An 18,281-nucleotide genomic window follows, 5' to 3' on the forward strand; every position below is an offset into this window, starting at 1 on the left:
TCTCCTACATTTTCCATCCACAAAATCAATTACTAACCTAAGCATCAGAAGGTCTGGCCAGAGCCAATCCGACGAGCCTTTCACCTTCTATCCATTGTTTTGCAGGTCGATGGAGGCGGTCCACATCGATGTCCCGGGATTGGCAGCAACACTATATAAATTAAGAAGTTCAATACCAAACTCCAATCTCTAACTTGGAAGAAGAATATTAGGAGTAGCATTATCTATGCAGCCATATTGATCTCCATTCCACATTCCAAGGCATAAAAAAATCTATTTCAGACTCCAAGCACATCTTGGTTTGGCCGTTCATTGGAAAACACTGCATCACTATCACATTTCCTTCTAAACTTTAGATGTGGAATACTTGGCTTCACTTTTTCTGATGTCATGGTGTTCTTGGTGTATTGAACTTCCAACAAGATCAACACAGAAAATGCTCAGGCATCAGACTATCTCAAAAGGAGAAAAGCAATACATATGATCCCTTCGTTATCTCTTATTTCGTCTCACTTCCTATCATCTAAACCCAATCAGTGATATCGCAAGAGGGGACAACAATGATCGCAAGTGTGAAACTGCTACAAGTGCTGCATCTAGGAGCCGAGGCTTCTTTGAGAAGAGGGAGGACTGATGAAGACAGTTTTGGTTCTTCCACTTTCTGGAGAAGGGGAGAGAAGGTAAGGAATTTGAGAATAAAAGTGGCCTTCATTTTGAGAAAGGGGGAACCAACATAGAAAAGATTAACAGGAAAAACATGTTAGATTTATGCCCTAAAAGCCAATCTGGTTGACACATTATTAATTCTGGAACATTGTTTTATACTTGTCTTTATTATTATTGATTAATAAATAGGCATCTTTTTCATTCATATTATGTATGTGTCTATGAAACGTCCAAGAAATTAATAAGATGATGCATATTCTCAAGAGTTGAGAATTTGAGCCATATATCATTAGTGATTAATTTCTAAATGCTCCTGATCGATGGATCATCACGAGGACGGTAATCGATCCGATGAGATCAGTGCACGGATCGCTTTCCTTATGGATGGACGAGAATCGAATCCACAGTGTAGGGACACTGAAGTGATAGTACAGGTCAAGAAAAGCCGTACCGGTCCGTACCGGCCGGTACGGGCCGGTACAAACCGGTCCGGTGCTTGACCGGTACCGGAGAGCGATGAAAACCGGTATATCCGGTTTTCATCTGTGTACCGGCCGGTACGGGTGGTTTTTTTTTTTTTTTTACGAAACCACAGCTTCGCGCTGTGGTTTCAAAAACCACGCGCGGCGCGTGGTTTCAAAAACCACGCGCGGCGCGTGGTTTCAAAAACCACGCGCGGCGCGTGGTTTTAAGGGAGAAGTGGCCCGTGGGCCACTTCTTTCAATTTTTTTTTTTTTTTTTGGGGTTCCCAAAACCACCGCGGCGCGTGGTTTCAAAAACCACGCGCCGCGCGTGGTTTTAAGAAGGAAGTGGCCAACCGGCCACTTCTTTCAAAGATAATAAAAAAATAAAAAATTGCTGTGGCCGACAGGCCACAGCTTTCTCCCTTTTTTTAATGGGAAAAGGAGTGGCCGGAGGCCACTCCTTCCCATTAAAAACCAAGAAAGTGGCCGACCGGCCACTTCTTTCCGTACCAATTTAACGATATTAAGCTGGGATTTTCTGTTAATCTGGGATTAACAGCACGATCTTAAGCCTCTCGTTCGGTTATAAAAACCGAACGAGGCTCACTTCTTTCCCAAACAATTTGAGGTTGAGACTTGAGAGGTTCTAGTTAAGGTGCGGAGACGGAAAGATTTGAGAGATAGCGAGGAGGAGGTCCTGCCCAAAAAATCCAGCGGAGACTATTTAAGGTGCGGTTTTTTTATCCTATATTATTTCATTAATTTTGTTAATAATTTACTTAAAAAAAATAGTTTATAAATTACTTAAATAATAAGATAATGCAAAAATTTACTTTATTAGCTTAATTTTTTGATAAGTTGTCCTTTTATGATAGAAATGGAGCCATCAAGAAAAACGAACCCTGCAAAGCGTGATATTGGCTGGTCTTATGGGCGAAGACTTGGAAGTGAGGGGCAACGACACCAGTTTCAATGCAAGTTTTGCGACAAGGTTTTCAAGGGAGGAGGGGTAACCAGGTTGAAGCAACACTTAGCCGGAAATTCCGGTGAGGTTGCTACGTGCCGAAATTGTCCTAACGAGATTCGTGTGCTGATGAGGCAGAATCTTGCTGAGGCCAAAGAAGCGAAGGAGATGGCTTCCAAGAAGAGGGCGGAGGTCGATCGCCAAGCGGCAGAGCCACCTTCCTATCACTCTAGGGAGCCAGAGGAGGTCGAGGATCTAGATGAGGAGGAGGCAGATATTCAGGCGGCCATGCATGCAAGCCTGGATGATCAGTGGCAGCAGGAGGAGGTGGCCAGGCATAGGGCTCGATTTGGGCCCTCTGCATACGAGTCGGGCGGCGGTTCTCGAAGCACTAGACAAGATCCAGAGTTCTTGAGGACAACTTCAGTAAGGGAGGGCGTCGGCAAAGAACGTGGCCGGATTGCATCTATGCTGGGTGGTTTTGGTAGCCGAAAGAAGTCATCTAGAGGAGTTGCAGAAGGAGCGACAATTCATGATGTAGATCCGCATGCTCTCCCCAGTAGAGATTCAAGGCAGCAGAGGGTAGACACAATGTGGATGAAGGATAAGAAGAAAACTATGTGGCGAGCTATTGGATCCTGGTTTCACTTCAGCCACATCCCAGCGAATGTGGCAGACAATACATACTACAGGTCTGCCATTGCCGCCATACAAGCTGCCGGTCCCGGTGTAGCTCCTCCAGGCCCGAAGGATATATACGGTGAGCTTCTTGACAACAATAAGGAGGAGCTGGAGAATTGGATTGACTCCTACAAGAGCAAGTGGCCCATATATGGACTAACCATCATGTGCGATGGTTGGACCGGTCCGACCAGGCGGAGCATCATCAACTTCCTGACATACTGTGATGCTAAGACCTTCTTCCACAAGTCGATTGATGCTTCGGCTTCTGTGCACAACACCTCGTACATGCTGAAACTTATGGAGGATGTGATTGATCTGGTAGGAGAGGAGAATGTCGTGCAGGTCGTCACTGATAATGGGCCGCAATATAAGACTGCCGGGCAAGTCTTGATGGAGCGGCGGCCACATATTTTCTGGACCCCATGTGCTGCACATTGTATCGATCTTATGTTGATGGACATTGGAAAGATCCGTAGGGTGCAACAAACGGTGGAGACAGCCCAACGCATTACGAGGTATATTTATAACCATAACTGGGTTCTTTCATTGATGAGAAAGTATGCAGGGGGAGAGATTCTGAGACCAGGAGTCACACGGTTTGCTACCAACTTCATCGCACTTGATAGCATACTCGAGAAGAGAGGAGCCCTACGTCAGATGTTTGCCAGTCCGGAGTGGTATGATAGAAGATATTCTTATGCCGGCACTGAAGGGAGCAAGATAGAAGACTTGGTGACGAGACAGCCATTCTGGCAGCGGGCTACTACAATAGTCAAGGCTATCAAACTATTATATGAAGTGCTGCGGGCCGTAGATAGCGAGATCTACCCCCAGATGGGGTTTTTGTATCACATGATGGTCAAGGCAAAGGATCAGATTATGGAGGCAGATCCAGCACATGGCCGGTCATACATCAACATCATTGAGCAACGGTGGAGAGCGCAAATGGGTACGGAATTACATCTAGCAAGTAAACTAAGATATAATTATAGTGACAATTATAGTGATGGATATAATTATATAATTATGCTAAGATAGTCTCGTATATGTGCAGCATACTACCTAAACCCCCGGTTTCAGTACAGCATAGATGGAATTGGTATGGATGAAACACTTCTGGATGCTTTGCGTAATGTGATTTACAAGATGGAGGCAGATCCAGAAAAAGCGGCCCTATGTCTTGAAGAGGTAATTATGATTTAGTAATTACTAGCATGTGTAAGTATATCAGCATCTTCAATTATTAACATGGTTTTCTTATGCTTATTTTTCACAGAGCAAATTATTTAGAGAGGGCAGCTACAGTTTTGGCCAACGAGCGGCTGTCGTCAGCAAACACAATATGAATCCAGGTACGTGACACATCAGCAAAACATTCACCTGGTGTTACTTAGTTACTATTATGGAACTATCATATATGTAATCTTCATAAATATTTTTGCAGCTGAATGGTGGGTGCATTTTGGCGGATCCGCGAGAAATCTAAAGCGGATAGCTATCCGGATCCTCTCCCAAACAGTCTCCTCTAGTGGATGTGAGCGCAATTGGTCCACCTTCGCCCTTATCCACAGCAAACAAAGAAACCGTTTGACGCAAAAGCGCCTCAACGACCTTGTTTATGTGCATTACAATTTGCGGTTGAGGCTAAAGTGCATCCAGGAGGAAGTGGAGCTCAAGTATACAGATCCGATTTACGGGTCCTTCACCGCTGATGACGATGATCCACTACTCGGCTGGCTTGTAGGCCAGCAGCAGGAGCCCGAGCTTGACGAGCCAGGATCGCCTCCACGACCAGCTACCTTCATAGCCACCGAAGCTGGGGTCGATCCAGAGCAATGGGCTGAGCGCAATATTCCACGCACTCCCAGAGCTGATCAGCCGCAGGCACAGGGGAGCCAGACAGAGAGGGCCAGGAAAGGAAAACAAAGAATCCCAATGGAGAGTGTCGAGGAAGAGACTTGGACTAGTAGCGATGAAGGTTCTGGTGGTGATGGATCTTCTAGCCATGGAGGGAGCGGAGGACAGTATGGTACTCATGAGACACAGCCGGAGGGTGGTCTTTATTTCACCGGTGAGTCCCAATTTATGGGTGCTACACAGGATACGGACCACGGTCGACCACCTGATAGAGATCGTGAGGATATTATTGGATATAGAAGACGGGCTCCTCGAGGTCGTTCAGGAAGACAGGATACGACTGCAGATCCGAGGACATACGGATACGGATTCTATTATCCACAGCCTCAGCCTGACGAATACGGATATGGTGCATTGGATTTTGCTTCCGCCATATTTGGATGGGCCCCTACACAATCAGAGGACACCTCTCAGAGCCAGAGCGTGAGCGAGAGATCCGACAGTTCTTATAACCTGGCGCGTGTTCCTTCTTTGGGTTGATTTGCCTCCTCCTGATTATACTTATGATCCAGATATCTACGAGAGCCATCGGCACTCGTCCCGATTTTAGATATCCTAGAGTACTTTAAATGTATGTAAATGATTGTATCTTAATTCGAAGATATTTTATGTGTATGATTTTATCATTTCGAACGGGAGGAAAACATAACATGCAATCATGCATCATATATGTTTCAAATTTCAACCCTAAATTTAAATATGAAAATATCAAAAATCATGAAAAAAGTAATAAAAAAACATCAATTTTCATTTAATTTAAGATCCAACAGAGACAACATTAAAAAAAAAAAGTCTGGCTCGCGGAGCCCGGCCGGTACCGTACCGGTCCGGGCCGGTACCGTACCGGTCCGGGCCGGTACGGTACCGGTCCGGACCGGTACCGTACCGGTCCGGCCGGCGACCGGTACGGCGGACCGGACCGGTACGGCGGACCTTGGTACAGGTGCTTGTTAGAGAACAAGAGTACTGAACGTGACCAAAACAAGAAGTCACTTGAATGTCTATCCACTCATCAGTGACTTGCTTGATGTTGCAGTAGTGTGACTGGTCCTTTGACCTGCGGTGCTTCGGCTATTCACAGTGAGGTTGTTATAGTTTAACTGCACATATATATGGTCTCTAGCCATATGGGTTCTTGTAGTGTAGATTAGCTGCAGTAGGTTCACTGTAGGAGTAGGGTATGCACCTACATGGAATCTATCGACCTTGGTAGATGAGAAGTGATCCTATGTGATTTATAAGACTGAGTTAGTAAGACCTCAGCCGGGGTAGTACGAACAGTGGAGAAAAAGTTTTCCACTCTCGAACTTAAGTTGAATAAATCTTGACATATGGCAGACGATGGGGTTTGACGAGTTATCCATGACCTCCGTCCGGTAGGGATCCATGATAGAAGAACTGTATCATACGATAACTGCACCAAGAGGTTCATCATTCCATTCTGCTAGGTAGCCACTACATGCTGCTAGGTATCGCTGATGGATGGTGAGACTCACAGGGACTATCTTGATGGTCGATGATCCCTTGTAAGTTGAGTTGAAATTGTTTCAACCCATTGAAAGAAGTTTCTAATAATATTGTGATAGAGATCGCAATATATCTCACTACCAGACAGAATAGAACCTATGAGATCACACACATTAGAGATATTGACCAATCCGATGGTTGAATTATGATTGAAAATCATAGATAATCAATTTGATTGATAATTGGTTAACCCACCAAGAGTTAGTGAGTTGAAGAAGAAATAATTGCAATTGGATTGCAATTTAATTTAATTAATTGGATTTAATCAATTGAACTTGATTATATTAATTACGAGTCCTACTTGGAGTAGAATTCCTAGAGTCCTAATTGGATTAGGATTCCAAATTAAATTAGAGTCCTACTTGGAGTAGGATTTCTAGAATCCTAATTGAATTAGGACTGAAATTTTAATAAGTCCTAATTAGATTAGGATTTCTTAAGTTCTATTAATCTAATTAATCTAATGACTCCTAATTGGATTAGGATTGAAGAGTTCAATTGAGTCATGGTTTAATTAAATCCTAATTAGATTAGAATTTGAATGAAAGATAGATTGAGTTCACCTAATCCTTTTTAGAAAAGGATTGGGCTCCCATCTATGTGGCTACCCCCCCCCCCCACTTAATATGATTAGGTGGGGCGTGAGATTGGAGGGAATAAAAGTATGCCCCTCCCTTAGCTTTTACGTGAAGAGGAAAGGAGGGGCATACGCCCCTCCTCTATTTGAAATAAAAGCATAAGGATAAGCTCCTAAAATTTAGGAGCTCATCCCAATCCGCAAAGGGGTTCAAAGAGGAGGGCATGCGACCCCTCCTCTAATGCTTTCTTAGGGAATACGTGAAGCCCCCTTCTCCCTCTTGAGCCGCAAATAGCCTCTCTCCCTTTCCTCTTCAGCCGCAAGCAAAAGAAACGAAAAGAGAGGCGTGTGTGGGTCTTGAATCCTCTTCCTTCTTCCACCAAAACAAAAGGCAGCAAGCGTGCTTTCTTTTGATCCTTCTTTCTCCTACTCTTCTTCCTCTAGAGAGAGCAATCAAGGTGTTGTTTGCTGCAAGGAGAAAAGATTTCAGCCATCAAGAATTGTCTCTGCAAGGGAGCTAGCACCCTGGGGAGATACGAGAGCTTCGATCGGTCCTCTGCCTCGTATGGATACCTATAGAGGCCGGACGTGTGTGCGGCTTCAAGCGAACCTTCATCAAATACCACGATCATCAATTTGCGGTGATCATCTACCTTCCTAATCATGTAAAAAATATTTAATCCTAATCTATCTACGAACGGTGCTTTAAAATATGTTCATGCGATGAACGGGATCTTCCGCACGCCTTCCGCTGCATTCTGAATTTTTCTACAACGTGCGAGGGATTCCAACAGTGGTATCAGAGCCATGGTTGCGTAGATTAAGATTAGGATTAATCATTAAAGGCATATTAGATCTGAAAATTTAAAGATTATGCTTGCTGAAATTTTCTGCATGCAGAATTTTAGGTTGCTGATTTTTCTGCATGCTGATTTTTGTATGCGTAGATTAATAATTCTATAGTTTTGTTAATATGATTACAAATGTTTAGAATCATATCTTACATGATCAGCAACTCATGAGATAACATAATCAGTTAAGTTTTAGATCTGTAAATTATATTTATGCATTAGATGCGTATGGTGATGATCATGGATGAACCCTTGTGAACGTACTGAAATGTTCTGTGATGTCTGTGATGTTATGAGATGGCATGTAATTCAGATTTTCAGATGCCTGCGTGTATCTTAAATTATGTATTAGAGACCTGCGTGTCTAATGAAAAAGGGTTGTAATTATTTTTTTATTTTTAAATTTATCTGGGATGTAATCTGTGATGTGTTTGCACGTCAATGGTTGATCGATGCATGCCTCTACAAGTATGACTTGCGCAGATCGAAATCAAGGGTTGATTGAAGATGGATCAAGAAGTTGATCGCAATTGGACCTAGGGGATCAAGGTCGAGTCAAGAGTTGAAGACGATCTAACCAATTGATGTGCATGTGCTTGTACTATGACCCCATCCTGGATCCATGATCATCAACAGTTACATTTATTTTTGTGATCATGTCTGGATGTTTATGTTTATATTTATGCATAGCGGGTAGATAATTATTTGCATGAGATGTGGATAGTCAATCGAAAGAGACCTAAATTAAAACCTCCTCAATCAATCAAGAGTGAACCAACAATGAGCTAGTCATATTAGATTAATTGATCTAATTGGTGTCTAGGAAAGCATGAAAGGTAGTTACTTAATTAGGACCTTACTCTCCGAGTAAGAAGAGCCTCCCACCTGCTTACCTGACCAATTGATTGATTACCTCCCATGAAGAGCTCAAAGTTGCAAACACTAAGATATGATTATGCAATATTAAGTCCATAGGTCTTCCACCGTAGTAGAGTTGCTAAGATCTTTTCGGTGTTAATTTGTCTCGGCTGGACACAGTGGGCAAGTTGCATCAGGAGGCTAGACCTCTTTATAGACATGAGATGTTGTAGGGATAAAGATGAGGTTGGGCCTCAATAACTGTTAGGTGAGGACCCAATGACGATTTTATTTCTATAGTTATACGGTGGGTCAGACTTAACTAAGAAATGGGACAAATAACTGTTAGGTGAGGTCTTCATAACTTAGAGACCGAGTAGCACTGCAATTTGCTTGAGAAGTATTGTACAAGAGTTGTACACTCATCTTTTTATGTATCACCAAAAACTGTTAGGTGAGGTAGCATGTAAATCGGTGGAACCGCAGTACCCACTAGAAACCCTAGTCGCGTAGGATTTCCGTTTCGCTACCAGAGAAGTGTGAAGGATTCGAGAAAATAGTGGAAGGTGTATTTGTTTTCAAAGTCCCTAAAACAAATAGAATTCAAGTACAAAATCTAACTAGAATATTTACTCTCTACAGATCACAATGTCAGCTTCGAACCCTTTGACCCGTATTCTAGAGACCAACCGACTGACCAGAACCAATTACAAAGACTGGCTAAGAAACCTGAAAATCGTTCTGAATTGCGAGAAAATAGGCTATGTACTCAAAAACAATATCCCCAGATTACCATCACGTCCGACCGATGATCAGCGTGAGACGCATGAAAAATGGACGGACGATGACATTAGGGTCAAGTGCTACATCATGGCATCCATGTCCAATGAACTCCAACGCCAGCATGAGAATATGAAAACTGTTAGGAAGATATTGGCACACCTGCAAAAGTTGTATAGTGAGCAGAGTCACACAGTTCATTTTGAAGTGTCCAAGAGACTCTTTAAGGCAAAAATGTGCGAGGGGCAGTCTGTCCATGATCACGGTCTGACTATGATGAAGGACCTAGAGGAGCTTGAGAAGCTCGGTATGACCATGCATAAGGAATTGCAAGTGGATTTGATCCTGCACTCCCTTCCTGATTCATTTGGGCAGTTTATAGTAAACTACCACATGAATAAGATTAAATGCACTAAGACTGAATTATTGAATATGTTGGTAACTGCTGAGGAGGCCTTGAAAGGTTCAAGGGGCACTGTCCTTGCTGCTGAGTTGACTTCTACTTCTAAGAGAAAGTCTACTTAGAAGAAGAAAAAGCCTGCGAAGAAGCAGAAGAAAGACAAGAAGCCAAAGAAGGAAATTCAAAAGAAAAAGGCTAATGACAAAGGAAAATGTTTCCACTGCAATGTCGACGGCCACTGGAAGAGAAATTGTCCTTCATATCTCGAGAGCCTGAAGAACAAAAAGGCAGACACACTTTCAGAAGGTATACTAGACTTGCTCGTAATTGAAACTAATTTTACGGTTTATTCTACTTCTAGTTGGGTTATAGATTCTGGTTCTAGTACTCACTTGTGCACTAGGGTCTAAAGGAAAGTAAAAGGCTAGCGGAAGGTGCAGTAAGTCTTTGGGTTGGCAACGAGGTAAGAGTTGCTGCTATGGCTATGGACACCTATCCTCTGCGACTACCGTCTGGTTTTAGTTTATTGTTTAGAGATTGTTATTATATATCTGCTGTTAGCAGGAATTTGATTTCTGTTTCGTGTTTAGCATAGGATGGTCATGTTTTTACATTTGACAAGGACTGCTGTTCTATTTATTTCATAAATAAATTAGTTGCACATGGTTTCATAATTGACAGTCTCTATCACTTACATATCGATGTGTCTGTGAATGTGTCTGAGCAAGTAGTGAGTATCATAGGATCCAAAAGATCCAGAGATGAGATAAACTAGAAGTATTTGTGGCACCTCCGACTTGGCCATATTGGAGAGGACAGAATGAACAAAATGGAGAAATATGGGCTTCTTGGCTCGTTGACTTCCGAGTCATATCCAGTTTGCGAATCCCGTCTTCAAGAAAAAATGGTTAGACTATCCTTTGTAGGACATGGGGAGAAGACCACTAAAATACTTACCCCGATAGACACAGATGTGTGTGGCCCATTTGATGTGCTAGCTAGGCGTCGTTATTCGTACTTCATTACCTTTATCGATGATTTTTAACGATATGGGTATGTGTATCTTATAAGATACAAATATGAGTCTTTTGAAAAGTTCAAAGAGTTCAGAAATGAACTAGAAAAACAAACTGAAAAATTCCTAAAGGCTCTTCGATCAAATCGAGGAGGGAAATACCTTATTGAAAAATTTCGGGACTATCTCAAGGAAAATGGCATAGTCTCACAATGGATGCCTCCGGGTACACCTCAACTCAACGGAATGTCAGAGAGGAGAAATCGGACTCTATTGGATATGATCCGATCCATGATGAGCTTCACTAATTTACCTATGTTTCTTTGGAAAGATGCCTTACTTTCCGCATTTTACTTATTAAATAGAGTTCCCTCTAAATCTGTTCCTACCACACCGTATAAGATATGGCATGGTAAGAAATCGAGTCTTGGTCATCTCAAGATTTGGGGATGTCCGGCCCACGTCAAGTGACTACAGACGGACAAGTTAGAGGCTAGAACCATATGTGCTCGTTTTATTGGATATCCTAAAGAGTCATTAGGATACAATTTTTACGTCTCAAAGGATCACAATGTATTTGTGAGTCGTCATGCTATCTTCTTGTAAAAACAGTTTATCCTTAATAGAGGCAGTGGGAGAAAAATTGAACTTGAAGAGTCTCTAAAAAACAATGAGTTATGGATCCTACAGAACCTATTCATATAGAGTCAGTACACGTAGTACCTCATCCACCTCGTAGATCTAGTAGGATCTCTCATCCTCCTAATGGATACTTAGTTATGCTTATAGAGGATACCGAGAAAATGTTCCTCATGGAAGATAGGGAACATATACAGGATCCCAAAACCTACAACAAGGCGATATCAGATATCGATTCCAAGAAATGGCTGGAAGCTATGAAGTCAGAAATAGACTCCATGCATTCCAACCAAGTCTAGACCTTAGTAGATCCACCAGAAGGTATAGTACCTATTAGATGTAAATGAATCTACAAAAGAAAGATAGGTTCGGATGAAAAGGTAGAGACTTATAAGGCGAGGCTAGTGGCGAAAGGGTATAGTCAGGGCAAAGGCATTGACTATCAGAAGGCCTTTTCATCTGTAGCCATGCTAAAATCCATTCAAACATTGTTTGCCATTGCAGCATTTCATGATTATAAAATATGGCAGATGTATGTGAAAACTGCTTTCCTAAATAGATATCTTGATGAAGATATCTTTTCCAGTGATGGAGATCACAAGATCTGCAAGTTGCAAAGGTCCATTATGGACTAAAGCAAGCATCTCGGAGTTGGAACACTCGTTTCAATGATGCGATCAAAACGTTTGATTTCATCAAGAATGAAGAGGAGCCTTATGTTTACAAAAAGGTTAGTATGAGTGCTGTCGTGTTTCTCGTATTGTACGTAGACGACATCCTCCCGATAGGGAATGATATTCCAATGCTAACCTCAGTCAAGATCTGATTGTCAAAAGAGTTCTCCATGAAAGACCTTGGAGAAGCATCCTATATTTTGGAGATTAAGGTCTATAGAGATAAATCTAAAAGAATGCTTGGCCTATCACAGAAGATGTACATAGAGGAGGTGCTGAAAACGTGCAGCATGGAAAACTCGAAAAGCGGTCTATTACCCCTTAGGCATAAAATTTATCTCTCCAAAAAGATGCGCCCCAACACATCTGAAGAGATTCAACGCATGAGCAGGATCCCTTATGCTTCTGCAATAGGGAGCCTCATGTATGCCATGTTGTGTACACGACCTAATATAGCTCTTGCTGTGAGTGTCACTAGCAGATATCAGTCGAATTCAGGCGAAGAGCACTGGACAGCTGTCAAGAACATTCTTAAGTACTTGAGAAGAACTAAAGATTTGTTCTTGGTCTTTGGAGGAGCATCAGAGTTAAAGGTAGAAGGATACACAGATTCAGACTTTATGACTGATATTGATGATAGAAAGTCTACATCTAAATATGTGTTCTTGTGCAATGGTGGTACGGTAAATTGGAAGAGTTCCAAACAACCGATCATTGCTGATTCTACCATGGAAGCTGAGTATATTGCCGCCTCTGAAGCTGCAAAGAAAGCATTCTGGTTCAAAAAATTCATTGCAGAGCTAGATGTAATATCATCACACTCTACTGCGATAATAATGGCGCCATAGCTCTTGCTAAGGAGCCAAGGTCTCATCAGAAGTTCAAGCACATAGAGCGGCGCTTTCCCCTCATACGCGACTACCTCAAGAAGAAATATGTCGAGGTGCAGAAAGTAGACTCCGCGGACAATATGGCGGACCCGCTCACTAAGCAACTAAGTCAGCAGAAGACTGAAGCCCACCTTGAGAAGATGGGACTTAGATATATGACTGATTGGCTTTAGTGCAAGTGGGAGATTGTTAGATATATGCCCTAGAAGCCAATATGGCTGACACATTATTAATTCTGAGACATAGTTTTGTACTTGATTTTATTATTATTGATTAATAAATGGGCATCTTTTTCATTCATATTATGTATGTGTCTATGAATCGTCCAAGGAATTAATAAAATGATGCATATTCTCAAGAGTTGAAAATTTGAGCCATGTATCATTGGTGATTAATTTCTAAATGCTCCTGATCAATGGATCATCACGAGGATGATGATCGATCCGATGAGATCAGTGCACGGATCGCTTTCTTTATGGATGGACAAGATTCGAATCCACAGTGTAGGAACACTGAAGTGATAGTGCAGGTGCTTATTAGAGAACAAGAGTACTGAGCATGACCAAAACAAGAAGTCACTTGGATGTCTATCCACTCGTCAGTGACTTGCTTGATGTTGCAGTAGTGTGACTGGTCCTTTGACCTGCGGTGTTTCGGCTATTCACAGTGAGGTTGCTATAGTTTGACTGCACATATACATGGTCTCTAGCCACATAGATCTTTCTGGTGCAGATTGGCTGCAGTAGATTCATTGTAGGAGTAGGGTATGCACCTACATCGAATCTATCGACCTTAGTAGATGAGGAGTGATTCTATGTAATTTATAAGACTGAGTTCGTAAGACCTCGGCCGGGGCAGTACGAACAGTGGATAAAGAGTTTTCCACTCTCGAACTTAAGTCGAATAAATCTTGACATACAACAAACGATGAGATTCGACGAGTTATCCATGACCTCCATCCTGTAAGGATCCACGATAGAAGGAATGTATCATATGATAACTGCACCTAGAGGTTCATTATTCCATTCTGCTGGATAGTCACTACATGCTGCTAGATGTCATTGGTGGATAGTGAGACTCACAGGGACTATCTTGATGGTCGATGATCCCTGGTGAGTTGAGTTGAAATTATTTCAACCCATTGAAAGAAATTTTCAATGATATTATGATAGAGATCGCAATATATCTTACTACCAGACAGAATAGAACTTATGGAGTCACACACATTAGAGGTATTGACCGATCCAATGGTTAAATTGTGATTGGAAATCACATATAATCAATTTGATTGATAATTGGTTAACCCACTAATAGTTAGTGAGTTGAAGAAGGAATAATTACAATTGGATTGCAATTTAATTTACTTAATTGGATTTAATCAATTGGACTTGATCATATTAAATACGAGTCCTACTTGAAGTACGATTCCTAAAGTCCTAATTGAATTAGGACTCCAAATTAAATTAGAGTCCTACTTGGAGTAGGATTTCTAGAATCATAATTGGATTAGGACTGAAATTTTAATAAATCCTAATTAGATTAGGATTTATTAAGTTCTATTTAATTTTAATCTAATTAATCTAATGACTCCTAATTGGATTAGGATTGAAGACTTCAATTAAGTCATGGTTTAATTAAATCCTAATTAGATTAGAATTTGAATGAAAGATAGATTGAGTTCACCTAATCCTTTTTAGAAAAGGATTGGGCTCCCATCTACACCCCCCCCCACACTTAATATGATTAAGTGGGGCGTGGAATTGGAGGGAATAAGAGGGAGGGGTACGCCCCTCCCTTGGCTTTTACGTGAAGAGGAAAGGAGGGGTGTACGCCCCTCCTCTCTTTGAAATAAAAGGATAAGGATGAGCTCCTAAATTTTAGGAGCTCATCCCAATCCACAAAGGGGTTCAAAGAGGAGGGCGTGCGACCCCTCCTTTAATGCTTTCTTAGGGAATACGTGAAGCCCCCTTTTCCCTCTTGAGCCGCAAATAGCCTCTCTCCCTTTCCTCTTCAGCCGCAAGCAAAAGAAAAGAAAAGAGAGGCGTGTGTGGTTATTGGATCCTCTTCCTTCTTCCACCAAAACAAAAGGCAGCAAGCGTGCTTCCTTTTGATCCTTCTTTCTCCTACTTTTCTTCCTCTAGAGAGAGCAATCAAGGTGTTGTTTGCTGCAAGGAGAAAAGATTTCAGCCATCAAGAGTTGTCTCTGCAAGAGAGCTAGCACCGCGGGTAGATACGAGAGCTTCGATCGGTCCTTTGCCTCGTGTGGATACCTGTACGGCTTCAAGCGAACCTTCATCAAATACCACGATCATCAGTTTGCGGTAATCATCTACCCGCACAAGGTGAAAATCTTATCTTCCTAATCATGTAAAAAGTATTTAATCCTAATCTATTTACGAACGGTGTTTTAAAATATGTTAATGTGATGAACGGAATCTCCCGCATGCCTTCCGCTGCGTTCTAGATTTTTCTGCGGCGTGCGAGGGATTCCAACAGAATATTGGAAAGAAAAATTCAATCATAGTGGATTTTGTGTTTTCCATGGAATCATATCTTTTCCACAATTTCTTAAACTCCAAATTGCAATCCAAACAGCATTTTTGTAAAATAAATCTTTGATGGTTAGATTTCCTTCAAAAACGCCTGATTCCTAACAAACCATGGATGTTATGGACATCCAAACGAACCTTGAAGAGACCTTTTTCTCTCTTCCCACAACGTCGAAACTCGTGAGAAACGCTCCAGATTTAACTTTCCACATTTCTCACCTTTAAAAAATTAAATTCTTCAAGCTTCACATGCATCTTTCTTATTATAGAGATCTTCTTTTGTCAAATATTTTCAATTTTACTAGTCCTCCCATCTAACAAATCAAATAAGATAGGTCATACACCAATTTACTTTCAGTATTGACAAAGTGTGACTTTTATGTGGTAGAAATGACAAGTGGGTACTCTCTTCCTTTGCCGCAAGGTTTCTTCCTTTTGACTTTCTCACCCTTCTGCACTTTCTTTTCTTCTTGTTAAAGTACAAATTCTAAGATGCATGACCTAACAGAATGCAATATTTTGCTGTTGATGTCAGCCATTTTCAATGTTTCAGCTGAATATTTTTTTTCAAATGAGACTCCATCTTCCTCCATACCTCCAAACTTCAAAGAAATGGATCAATCCAAGAGTTGACACGCACCATTTTTCTGGTCCTTACTACCTAGCAAGCTAATAACTAACATTTACTTTATGGGGCTCAAATAGATCAATATTTTCGTTAAATTAATGCTCTTTACCAAGTAGATTACTTGCCAAACGATATACCATTTTAATAAGAATCTAACTATATGGAAATCTAAGGAAAATAAATATCAGCTATCAAGATAGTTCTTTTTCACCACAATATTTCTTCAGATAAATATAAAAGAACTACTCCTTCCTTGCTCCAAAAAAATTAGTCCAATTAAAATTTCCCATATTTCCAACAAACCCCCTGAATTCAACCAATTCTAAATCACCAAAAACAAAAGACTCACCTTTCGTCGGTATAAACACAATCCCCTCTCCTGCACTGAAATTCACTCCAGGATTATACTCCCGCAGCAAATCCTCTTTTGATGACAACTCAAACTGTGCAGCCACTGTGGAGAGGTTCTCCCCGGGTCGGAGCGGATATGTCTCGAATAACCCATAGTCACGCGACACGGATTCATTCCCACACGAGCAGTTCACAGTGACATTAATCGTGGCTCCATCAGGGATCTGAGTGGAGTTATAGCTGTTGAACTTGGCGAGCCAGGCGGCTGTGGTGAGGTTGGCGTAGTAGTCGGTGGCAATCTTTCGGTAGGTGTCGTTGGGGAGAGTAACATAGGAGAAGACGTGGCCGAGGAAGTCGCTGTTGATGCAGTCGCAGGGGAAGGAGACATTGGCGCGGGATCCAGCCTGGATGTATTGCGTGTTGGGGATGCTGGGGTTGTACCGGAGGACGTCGGTGTCGCTGAGGTTGAAGAAGCCGGCGATGTAGCTCAGGTTGTAATTAGGGGAGACATAATAGGAGCCAAGGGCAAGGTCACAACCATTCTGGCATTTGGACTCCAATTGGAGAAGAAATGATGCCAGGAATGGGAGCAGGAGAAGAAATTGGAACCCTGGAAGGTGTCTTCGAGATCCAACCATCTTCTCGGGACGGGAGAGGGAAAAGATCGAAATCCCAATCCTAACCCTAGCTTCCTGAGCTTATTGAGATCATAAGGAATTGGAATTCTGGGAGGAGGGGAGAGCGGGAAGTGGAATTCTGAGCAGGGGATTGGAGTTTGGATCGAGATCTTTTGGGAGGGAGGAGAGCAAATCGAAACCCTAATCTTAATCGTCGCCCTAGATCGGAAGCTAGGGTTTTGTGGAGATGAAAGCCATCGCAGGGGGGTTTGGGGATAGGAGGAGAGTTGACTCTCCGTCACCGTCGTCTTTTTTGAATAATCTCCATGACTGTAATCGGCAGCAAATGTTGACACGTTCACGTTAAAATTACCCAATAGGAGGTCGACAAGTCGTACCGGTAGAGTTTTTATTTGGTTCCGCGGGACAGCAGAAACGGTTCCCACCGCCGGATTTTGTCCGGTTGGTTACAGTGATACACTGTATCCGGTGTGTCTCGGAAACCAACAGCGTGGCCGTCCTTTTTTGGGCAAGCTGCACTCTCATCCACGGTGCTTTGAGAGTCGCGCTACGTGGCTTGGAATGAGTTGGATGAATCAGACTGGCATGTTTTTTTTTTGCTATGCATGGGATTGGGGCAGTTCTAAATACACCCCCCCTATTGCTCAGGACACCCCCCAAAAATTAAAAAAAAAATACCCAAACTAACCTTTAGTGTAATTACCATATCGCCCTTGAAATTTTCTCAGTACACCCCCCCTTCCTCCTCCTCCGTTTCGTGCTCCGTTCGGCACTGGATCGCCGAACAAAATGCTTCTGTTCGGCTGAACGGTGCCGAACAGAAGGCTTCTGTTCGGCGATCCAGTGCCGAACAGAAGGCTTCTGTTCGGCAACCCTCAACCGAACAGAATCCTTCTGTTCGGCGGAGGGGAGGGGAGGAGGGGTAGGAGGGTGGGGAGGAGGCGGCGGAGGGGGGAGGGGTAGTTGGAGGAGGGGGAGGTGGAGGAGGAGGAGGAGGAGGAGGAGGGGGAGGTGGAGGAGAAGGGGGTGGAGGAGGAGGCAAAGAAGGGGGAGAAGGCGGAGGGGGATGCAGAGTAAGAGGGGATGGGGATGGGGGGTGGAGGTAGAGGGGTGGAGGAGTAGGAGGAGGGAGGAGGGAGGAGGAGGAGGAGGCAGAGGCGGGGCGGAGGAGGAGGGGAGAGGGATGAGGAAGAGGCAGAGGTGGGCGGG

At 42.7% G+C, this 18,281-nt stretch overlaps 2 protein-coding genes across 3 annotated transcripts in view; one reads left to right on the top strand and one right to left on the bottom strand.

Annotated features, from left to right (window-relative positions):
• The window catches only part of LOC103698741 (chitin elicitor receptor kinase 1-like), a 56,937-nt gene extending 39,558 nt beyond the window's left edge, over positions 1-17,379 (bottom strand). For both annotated transcript variants that reach the window (XM_039129932.1, XM_039129931.1), the window contains exon 1: positions 16,433-17,379. In XM_039129932.1, the coding sequence (XP_038985860.1) occupies positions 16,433-17,072 (640 nt within the window). In that variant the 5' untranslated portion in view covers positions 17,073-17,379. The remainder of the gene's footprint in view (positions 1-16,432) is intronic.
• Positions 3,973-5,246, top strand: LOC120111863. Its single transcript, XM_039129933.1, has 2 exons — positions 3,973-4,130; positions 4,223-5,246. The coding sequence occupies exons 1-2, from the start codon at positions 4,121-4,123 to the stop codon at positions 5,173-5,175; spliced, it is 963 nt and encodes a 320-aa protein (XP_038985861.1). The 5' UTR covers positions 3,973-4,120; the 3' UTR covers positions 5,176-5,246.
• Positions 17,380-18,281: the final 902 nt, after the last annotated feature.

This window comes from Phoenix dactylifera, chromosome 9 (assembly GCF_009389715.1).
Source record: "Phoenix dactylifera cultivar Barhee BC4 chromosome 9, palm_55x_up_171113_PBpolish2nd_filt_p, whole genome shotgun sequence".
Lineage (NCBI taxonomy): Eukaryota > Viridiplantae > Streptophyta > Magnoliopsida > Arecales > Arecaceae > Phoenix > Phoenix dactylifera.